Below are 10,628 nucleotides of genomic sequence, written 5' to 3' on the forward strand. Positions count from 1 at the left end.
TTTATCCAAATTCAATTTTATATGCAGAAAAACATTCATACAAAAACATTCACATACAAGCCGATGTTTCATCATCACTGTGGCAACAACAGTCTAATAAATGAACTTTCTCTTCTCAAACATCCCATAATCTCAGTCACCCTGCTCTCTGCTCAAACTGTCATTTGAAAGAAAAGTTGATTAATCACAGCATTGTTAAAATTAAATGTAATGTCTCTTATTATTGCTCCATTAGGCTGTGGTCAGAAAAAAAGTATCTTTTTTTAGGAGTTTTCATTGTTTGGTTGCAGAAGATTGTCATACGCTATGTGTAAAAAAGCGGAAAAAAAATAAAGATTAAAAAAAAGCACTACAATTTGAATATTACTTCTGTAGTGTAATCGGTAAATTCAGTTTGTCTGAAAGTCTGAAAAAAAATTGTGATGTCATTGTAGTTATCGGCTTGAGACTTTAAATTTAAAACAGAAAGCTTGTGTTAAAAACTGAGGTTGGTCAAGTTTGAAAAAATGTGGGCATTTTCCACGTGGAAGGGTCTAATGAAAGATGCTACCAAGTTGCATTATGGGAAGTGTAGGATCTTGGGTTGTTTGGAGTGTAACTCATAGTAAGCACTAAAAATCAAGATATCTCCACCCCTGCTGCTTTTTTAAATCTGTCTCTCACAATACCCTCAACTTTATGAAAGTGACATTCTAAATCGCTGGTGTGCATCTTTAAAGGGCTGTTTAAAGGGGTATCCCAATGAATGAGTATGTCACTTCTATAATGTTAGGCAACTTGCAAGAACCAGATATAAAAAAAGAATGGTCAAAATTGAATCACCAGAGGTCGAGATATCTTGATTTTTAGTCCCTGGCTTGGATCAACCTCCAAACACCTATCCTAATATCCTACACTTCCCAGAATGCAACTTAATAGCATCTTTCATCAGAACATCCCTGCCTGGTAAACACCGACATCTTTCAAACTCAACATCCCCGCTTCAGGCTTTATGTTAAAAATTTGAAGTCTGAGAAAACCCAGATGAGTAAATTTCTGAGACTCGGCACAGCTTCTCCAGAGCCACAGAAGACATTATATTACTGGTTTCACATGCTGAGTAATACTCCCTGTGACTAGTAAATTGTCCTTCACATCTTAAATAGATGACGTGTCCCTTTAACTAAATTCTTAGCTCTTATCGTCTTGCACCAGCATAAGCAGAGCTATTGTTTATTTCTTTACTCAATCATACAGCCAAATGGCAACCGCAATAACACGCCACTCTTTACACCATTAAGCTCCTGCCATGCTTTGTGTTGGAGCAGAGAAACACTCTATCCTGCTGTACGCCATCACGGCTTGAGAAGAGCAGTGAGCAGCAGCTGTCTGTCTCAATTGTAGTCTTTGGTCTGAATCCAGTTGTAGAAGGCAGCAGAGCTAAAGCACTGCTCCACCTGCAAGGGGAATCATTGAGGAAAATAAATGTTTGATTCTCTTTCAGGAAACCTGTTTTGTTCTTTTGTCAGATGACCAGGAATTATCCTGACCCTCAATGTTGTGTTATAGCTATCAGGGGTGCAGAAGAGAGAAAGAGTAGTGTAGTTTATTTACAAGAAAACTATATAGATTGATACTTTAACAGAGTGTTTACTCATATATGTGGCAGTTGATATTTGTTTGTCCCTTGCATAGAGACCGCCCAGCAGTCTCTCACTCTCCACAGCCAGCTTTCTGTCCAGGTGGTTGGCAGGTTGAGGGTGGATGAGATTAGTTAAAGTTGCATGCGCTTGCGTATTGCTTTGCTCGTGTAACGCGCGGGTGGAGGCTCCTCCTGCGTTATGGCGTTGATGTGATGGCCCGCTCTGCGCTCTGCAGCCTTCAGCTTCTCTCGCAGCTCCTGCGCCTCCTGCTCGGCCTTGCGCGTGGCCTTGCGGGCGTTCCTCAGGGAACGCTTCACCTTGCGAACGCGCTCCTTCAGCTGCCGGTTTCTCCTTTCCGCCGCGGTCAGGCGCTCCCGCAGCTTGCGGCCTCGCTCCTCCTCCTCGAACAGCGCCGCCTGCACTGAAGAACACAGCAGCTGGAGGGAAGAGGAGAGGGAAAGTGGTGCAGTAAAGTTACCATACAGGAAAGTTGTTTGTTTTCTCAACAGGCTAACCAAACTGCTTTAACCCACCAGTTGCCATCTCGTCAGCTGGTTGTGTATAGTGTGGGAGCACTGGTGATGTGATTTTCCCAGCAGCCTCTCAGAGAAAATGGAAAAAAACTTTGGTCTTTTGATCTCCCCAGTGCTGTTATTGTTCCCTTGCTCATGTTTATCCTCCTCTGAAAAACCTAACACACTTGGAAGCATGGAGGATGAGGAAATAAATTGGAGCTCCTGACCCTCGTCGTTTAAATTTAACCACAATGCTCCCAACACCCGGTTCAAAAAAACAAGAGGATGATATATGCTGTGCTGTTATGGGTTCATGCACGTGTGTCTAGGCAACATAAATGTATCACCCCACAGACCCCCCCAATCCCTCCCTGACATCGTGAGGATCACGTACTTTGATGTTTCAGGGGCCCTAATTTTCCATCTCATTGGCGGACCAGAGCTGACCTGAACCAGCAGGGTTAATAGGGGTGAGTGCTCTCGTAGTCCCAGTGGGGAGTGTGTGTGTGTTTGTGTGTGTTCATGTGTGACTCAGTGTCAAAGGAACATATACAAACCAAGGAAAATCTTTCAACTTCACACCGTTTTTCACATACAGTACCATCACCCTTTTTGCACACACTTTTTATGGTCAGTGGTAACTTGTGTCCCAGTAGCTTGAGTCCACAGCACCAGTATCCCCATAAATTGTGTTGACACAGTGTATTCTGTATGTGAGTCAGTGTTTGAACTTCTGTGATTATTTGCTTTTCTTTGAAACAGACTGATCTCTACGGTACTTCATACAGACACACAGAGAGCTCTACACTGTGACCTAAGTGCACTTGCAGACTACAGTAGCCCCACTTAGCAATGATGAACACAAACACATTCACATACTGTCTAAAGAAAACTCACTGTGGCCTGTTCACACCAGCCTCGCATGGCTACAGATGAGTCCACTTCAGATCCAACACCAAACTTACACACAATAATTCTAGGCTCAGAGTTTTTCCACAAAAATGTTTTGTATCAGTAGCTATTGTCACATTTTCTAACATGTGTCTTGGCACCAGCTTTAGATTTTCTTAAGATATTAAAGTAATAGTCCAACATTTTAGGAAGTTTGCTTTTTTGCTTTCTTGGCAAGAGTTACATGAAAAGATAGATATCACTCATGTGTGTGTGTGTTGAGTACAGAGCTCAGTAGAGCCCGGAAGCATTTGGTTAGCTTAGCATAAAGACTGGAAACAGGTGGAAAAATGATAGCATGGCTAAGTGCAAAGTTGAAACATATCCACCTATCTCATTTGTTTAATCTTTACACAAGCTGAAATGTAAAAACAAGCTGTGGTTTTATAGGAAGTTCAGTGTTGTTGTTGTTTCCTACTGGTGCAGTGACCGTGAGCCAGGATAGCTGTTTCCCTCTATATCCAGTTTTTATGCTAAGCTAAGCTAATGGACTCCTGGCCCTAGCTCCATGTTTACTGTACAGACATCTGCAAGAAAGTGAATAAGTGTATTTCCCGAAACATCTAAATATTCCTTTAAAGCTTGGGGCAGTTCCTCAATTAACAGGTGACTCAGCTCATCACATTCAGTAACTGATGCTTAACTAAAGGCTCCACAGTGCTGCCTAAATTAGGGTATTCCAAGATCAATGCAGGAGGACGGAGATCTGAGATTATCCCCAGAAATGTTCACAAATCCATCATTAAATTGTAAATTGTAATATAGTTTTAATAATTAACAAAAACTATTACTTTTGAAAAGTTGTGAAAGCACAAAAGGTTTTTCATGTTTCCAAAGTTTACAGAAAGTGTTTGTATTTGTCCTAATATTGACTATACTGTATACATTTCATTTTAATAGGGTTAGTCCACCAAAATGACAGCTAATCAATACTTTGGAACTCTTTTATACAGAAAAAATAGTCTAAATACACTGAGACTACATAGAGAGAGAGGTTGCATTTGCAAACACATTGCAAATACATGGTATGTGCCTTAGACCACTACGTCAAGAGATGACAGCCTACTGATGAAGTGTTTTAAATGCTAAATTTCAATGCTGTGAGTACTACAAACAAAATTTCATTCATCTCCATTTTGTGAGGGTAGAAGCATAAATCTCAGAGATAAATATCTCAAAACCTGGTCAACAAAAATCAAAACCATCTCTGAATAGATAGATAAAGCTAGAGATAGGAAAGAAAATATATTATTATATAATATGGATATAATATGAACAAACCCTTTAAGGGACGTCTTTTTCTTCTTCCTATTCATCTCCCCAAAAAAGTAAGATCCACATTACATAATGTTGATACTTTTTTTGTTACAGTTTGAACCCCTGTCCATGCTCATAGGAAGGCTCTCAGTGGGGCGCACATGCACACACAAACACACAGCACCTGTCAAAACATCCGAGTGTTACCTGCCTGCTGTTAAGCATCATCTGTATAAACAGTATTTAGAGGACATGTGAAGGCACACACATGCATGTGCAAAATGCACTCAATTTCAAATGTACAAAAATTTACAAGGCAGTAACACAGAAAGAAAAACAGACACAGTGTATCCTGTGACAAATACTCTGTATCAAGGCTGCACACTGTAAAAAAAATAAGTATTTGAAATCTACTAAAATGCATTTAAAGCTGCACTAATCTATATTTTTACTTTAACAATGGAATGGAAATGACTATATGTAATGTGAAAGTTGTAGTTGTCGCTCATAGTAAAGAACCCACAGATGATCTGACTTTTCCATTCACTTAGCTCCCTCTGTTTTAGCGTCTTTCAGCTCATTTTTTTTGGTTTTATGGACAGCAACCTCTCTGTTTTGATTCATTCCCACCGCTCTCACCATGGTTCTTAAAAATGAGTGGAGAAATATAACGAATGCAGATGCTTCCACACAGGTGCACTGCATGGTACAATTAAGCAATTAACATCCAATCATGTTCTGTGGCATGTATTAAAATGCTGAGCAGGCCCAGTTGATTCTGATTTTGTGTCAAGATGACAAGAGGAAAAGATCTAAGTGACTTTGAAAGAGGGTTCATTGTTGGGGCAACAGATGGCAGGAGCTTCAGTCACAAAGACTGATCAACTGGCTAGTGTTTGACATCTGCATTACATCTATGGGAAAGACATCAGTAAATATGGTCAGAAATTGTGGTTGACACATTTGATGAGCTTGATGCTCGTGCATTAGTGCGATATGAGAGGAAAAACAGAAGAGCAACTCTTCCTCAGGTGACTGAGAATGTCAATGCAGGACGTGATCAGACTGTGTCAGCAAGAACAGCCTGTCTACAATTACATAGAGAAGGATATTATAGTAGGGTTGCAATGCATAAACCCCTGTCACAATTGTGACAGTTCTTTCACTATGACCATGGACGTCCATGAAAAGAGAATAAAATGAAGAAAACTGACACCGTTAAAAGGAAGAGAGAGTGAAAGGGGAGAAGGAAGTGAGGGGCGTCTTTGTGTTTGTCCAACCTGACCTATACTGTTCGTTTATTTCTGCAGACTGAGCGTTATATCTGAGCATTAATGCCTGACTGGATTTCTTCTTCTAACTTGATATAGAAACTCATTGTGCCCCCCAACTACTCCCACACGCGCGCACACACACACACACACGCACACGCACACACACTCATTTAGTGTCTTTAGAGATTCACTATTGACGTCAAAGAGACAAGCCAGGGTTTCTCCTCTTCTTCCTGAGGTTTTATTTTGCTTTGTGTGTGTAGGGAGGTGAGGTTATAAAAGAGAGACAAAAAGAAAAGAGAAAGTGAGAGATGAAGAGATAAAAAGAAGAAAAAGGAGACGGAGAGAGAGAGAGAAAAAAACAAACAAAGGCGAGACGGAGAAAGCGGAAAACACAAAGAGGCACTTTTCATTAATTTCCACACTTTTCTCCTTTATTTCCCTAACACACACACACACACACACACATGCACACACACACACACACAGAGTCAAACACTGTATTCATCATGAGCTTTAGTATTTAAGCACTGAGTGGAACTGGCAGACTGTGTTGTCCTCCTTTTATCCCTCTGAGAGTCCACATAAAATGTTTATGAGAGTCAGCAAACTTGTTTCAAGGTGTTTACATGACAGTTACAGCGGGTGTTTCCTTACTGTAGTTAGAATAAAATCATTAGAGTGCATGTAAACATGTAAATGTGCTAATTAAGGAGTATTCGTGGAATTTGTCTCTACTTTCCCATCCAATTATATCTTACTCGTCTCAAATGTCACCCCTCAAATAAATAGCTAAGTGCCCGAGAAAGATCTTGAAAAAGACGCAGACTATCAGTAAAAAAGAAATGTGTATTAAAGAGATGAACAGCGGGCTTACGGCTGTCTCTACCTCTGGCCCTTGGTAAAAGCTGCTTTGAGTGCTACTGGTAAGAGGAGCCTCTGAACAAAAGCTAATTGAAGGTTTTGGCAGAGAAGTGGAGGAAGTCTCTTGTCTCTCCTCCTGGAGGGGCGTCTGGTTCCCACGAGGTTGAAACCAGAAGCAAACAGCGTTTTAGGGCTGTTTTATGTTCTGATTCCAGCTGAAGGATGTCTTGAAACCTCAAAGCATTAAGATAGTGATGCAGCCAGGGAGGCACTTTGAAGATCCTTTGGACAAAACTCAAGAATTCAAGATAGCGAAATTAGAAAAAGGCTCCTCCTTGTTGTTTTTGATTTCTTTGTTTTTCCTCAAATTTTTTCTCTCTCAAATTCGAAAGGCAAAGGGCAAGAGAACACGGATCTGTAAGGAGAGACATAAAGAGGACGAAGTAGGTCCTTCCATCGCATACTTCCCGGAGCAAAACACCTGTTTGGCGTCCCACCTCGCCTGAAGGTCACGACCTCTACATGCGAGTGCTCGTCCTCTAAATGAGCGGTGTCTTTAACCCCTGCCTAAATAACCTATGACCTCATACATTAGACCCTGGAGTCAAACCCAGAGAGAAAGGGAGAGGAGGGTGTCACCACCTCCTGCACTTTTCTTGCTATATCTCAGCACGTTTGACTGTTGATAATAAGAAAATGCTGTAAATCAATCTGGGAAACAGTCGGTCATGCCATCCTTTATGAATGCTGCAGGCAGTGTGAGGATCAGTCAGGACCAAGGTGCAACATTAATCCATCTTCATCAGAATTACAGTCTGAGATGACTGTAATAATGCTACTCAATACAAATCTTTTTCAATTGTTTTCAAGTCTTTTAGGGCGAGTCCAAGTCAAGTCTCAAGACATTTAAGACAAGTCCAAATCATCTGAGACAATTCAAGTCGAAATTCCTTTGTGATGAGTCCAAATCAAGTCTCAAGTCCCAAATCAACACTCAACAAGTCTTTCAGGTCTCTGAACACTGACCATCAAATTGACACAACATTTTCATTTCGAAGCTGTGTTCATACTGTCTTTATTCTTTACAGAGCTGAAACCAAGTCCCTTCAATGTACAGGCCTATCTGTTGCTGTCTTATTCATTTTTATTGTTTCAGTGTTTTACCAGCTCAAGAATTAAGATTTTAATGGTTTTGCTTCCAAGTTTCAAGTCAGGTCTTTAAGGAATTAAGTTTCAAGTAAGTCAAGTCTCACAGCAGTCAAGACAAGTATACAAAGACACAAATAAACACGAATACATCCATTTTTAAGTGACAAGATTTATGAAATATTCAGAAAAAGTGGGCTAAAAATGCACATAATTTGATATTATGGCACAGACAAGTTCACATAAAAGCCGTTGAAAGTTTTCTGAATGTATTTTTAGCGTTGATGCAAGCTACCAATTCAAAATCTACTCAACGTCAGTCTCTTGAAATGTGGGGCAAACCCCCAAAGCAGGGGCTTCCGAGTGTCTCTCCCTCCCCAGCCACTGTGTTCTGTCTTGTTTAAAGTGTGACCTGCTTGTCTAGTCAGAGGAGGTGTGATAATACATGCCTGAATCACAGCAGCCGGCCTTCCTCCCTCTGTCGACAGGGTTCAGCTTATCTCTGGTCAGCAGGGTACGTTGCTTTAGACTGATATGGACTGAAGCTACAGAGTGACACACTTTCAAACTGCTATCTGTCAAAAGATGTGGTTCTCTGCTATTTGACCTTTGAGCCTGGGACGGCCAGCGTCCTGTCTACCCGAGGAGCCAGACGGACGGACCTCGACCAATCAGTAATTGCTTTGATCTCCAACTGGCTGACACATGATCACATGGGACCTATCACATGCTGGGAATCTATTAAGAGTAGAATCAATTCTTCTGTGTGGATATGTGTGAGTAGTTTTTTTTTCTTGTATCTTTTATCCTTCTGAGGATCAATCCGGTGTGACGATGTGTGTGTGTGTGTGTGTGTGTGTGTGTGTGTGTAGCTCTGCACAGTGCGAGAGGGTAGTTAAACTGTGTTCCTACTGATCCTCACCACATTCCTGTCAGCGGAGTCACAACTCAAGTCAGGATTAAGTGTTCACACATACACACACACACACACACACACACACACATACACACACAAACCAAGGCCTTGCTCTGCTGCTTAATTTTTCTTCCAACACACACTTCCCTCACATTCTCATTTTTACCCCCTCAGTGGATTCAGGTCCAGCCAGCAGTGAGAATGTCAATGGTTGAAACCCAAACAATACCTGTTAGTCCCCCCCCCCCCCACTTCCCTGCTTCCTGCTGTTCATCTGGACTGTTAATCTGTTATCTCCATGGTAACGAGATGGTGTCAGGTTTGTTTATATGACCTGCAAACACCAAAAAAAAACTGACCTGACTGAAAAAGTGGCAATTATAAACTTCAGAGAGGAATGGGCAACCTGTTTGGGCTTTTTTCGATTTTAAAGAAACAGTGAGCATTACTACAACTATCAATTTAAACTGAGTGGCAGCCCTCAATGTTAAAGAAGTCTCCTTAGATTTAGACATTCGAATGGTTTGTGCACTGCATTGTATCAGACATGACATGGTATGTGTGGCCTCAACAACATGACTGTGATGCCTTACCCTGCTGTCCTCCTGAGTGTCCCACTCGGGGCTGAAGGTGTGGAACGGCTGGCTCCCTTGGGTGCAGTTGGAGAACTGGAAGAGGCTGGAGAAAGTGCGTCTGATCTCAGCCGTGTCAGGGAAGATGGCGTCCTGGAAGTTGACGCCATGGGGGAGGAGGTTGTAGTTCTCATCCATCCTGCAGGAGGAGATGAAGAAGAGGAGCTGTGAGGAGAAATCTAAGGTTGCTGTGAGTTTCTAGACGTCAACAGATGTAGGGAAGTAAAATGTACACATTTTCAAGTCTAACTTGATGGAAATACTTAAAGTCTTCTTAATTATTTTACAATGTTGACGGTAAATCACAGTTTGTTCCAACACAAATAGTGAAAAGACTCAAGAATTACTGGAATGCAAGTTAAATGTGCAAACTTCCAAAATGCACTTTCTGTCTGGCAAAGAGATTTATGGGCAACAATAAAACTTATTTCTGGACTGTTGCAGCCTAATTGCAAGAACAGTTTGAATCAGTATTTAGAGTCTAAATGTCTGTGGGAACTGCTTGGGGAATTGTGTCCAGTCCCTGCACCTCACCTGAGGAAGAAGAAGTAGGAATAGTTCTCCATCACGGTGTGGGACTGGCAGGACAGGTAACCCAGTCCGGTTAGATTGAGCCTGGATCCTGCTGGCACCTCCAGCATGCTTCCCCAGGCCTGATCGCACTGCAGTTCCACCTCCGCAGAGTACAGCAGCCCTTCCTCGGCGCCCTCGTACCCGTACCCGAACCCGAAGGGCAGCGAGTTATACAGGCTGCCCGCCCCGCCGCCCAGGGGCTCGCGGTGGATCGCCAGGACCCGGGCGTACACGATGATCTCCGCCAGCTCCGCCCGGCAGCCCTCGCTCAGCGGCCGCCACTCGGAGGGCAGCTGGCAGCCGTGCGTAAAAGTGTCCAGATGCGCCAAAACGCCGAGCGCTGCAAAGAGGAGAGCCGTGGAAAACATCCCGAAGAGCCCGAAAAAAATCCTTTAAGCAGATTATAAACGCTGTGCTGATGCTTCACTGACAAAAAAATTCAAAATTATCTTTTGTTCAAAATTCACTGTTTTATGCAGCTCAGTCTGTTCAGTGCATCCAAGTCGCTTGAAGTGAGTTCAGCATGTGTGAGAAGTAAACACTTGTGATGGTCACCTGAACGCTTAAGGATGCTGTACTTCACCAAAAGCACAAACAAAAAAAACAGAAAAAAGTAACTTTTCACACTACTGTCCAAATCTTGCACAGACTCAGACCTTCTCGCTTTTCCAAACTTTTAGGAGAAAATAAAACAACGAGATCATTTTGCAGAAACTTCAACAACTCCAACCTGTTGCTGTCTCCACAGTGTTTCCATCTCATCCGTCTGCTGTGGGAGCGAGAGGCTTCACCAGAGCGCACCGATGCTGCGTTTAAGGACTGCTGCGAAGCTCCGACGTGAGCTTTCCATGTGGGCCGGTCAGTGCATTTAAGTGCTA

At 42.3% G+C, this 10,628-nt stretch overlaps 1 protein-coding gene across 1 annotated transcript; it reads right to left on the reverse strand.

Moving 5' to 3' along the window:
* On the reverse strand, window positions 1–10,628 carry ccdc3a (coiled-coil domain containing 3a). The gene is made up of 3 exons (XM_067581416.1): window positions 9,712–10,628; window positions 9,139–9,316; window positions 1–2,059 (listed from the first exon to the last, which is right to left on the reverse strand). The coding sequence occupies exons 1-3, from the start codon at window positions 10,116–10,118 to the stop codon at window positions 1,754–1,756; spliced, it is 891 nt and encodes a 296-aa protein (XP_067437517.1). The 5' UTR covers window positions 10,119–10,628; the 3' UTR covers window positions 1–1,753.

Source organism: Thunnus thynnus, chromosome 23 (genome assembly GCF_963924715.1).
Source record: "Thunnus thynnus chromosome 23, fThuThy2.1, whole genome shotgun sequence".
In the NCBI taxonomy this organism is placed as follows: Eukaryota; Metazoa; Chordata; class Actinopteri; order Scombriformes; family Scombridae; genus Thunnus; species Thunnus thynnus.

Bases quoted from the DNA above. Each gene is read 5' to 3' on its own strand.
- ccdc3a (XM_067581416.1), bottom strand. From the start codon at position 10,118: ATGTTTTCCACGGCTCTCCTCTTTGCAGCGCTCGGCGTTTTGGCGCAT. The intron at 9,317-9,711 runs GTGAGGTGCAGG...CTCCTCCTGCAG, and splicing joins TCCTACTTCTTCTTCCTCAG to GATGGATGAGAACTACAACC. The intron at 2,060-9,138 runs GTAAGGCATCAC...TCTTCCCTCCAG, and splicing joins ACACTCAGGAGGACAGCAGG to CTGCTGTGTTCTTCAGTGCA.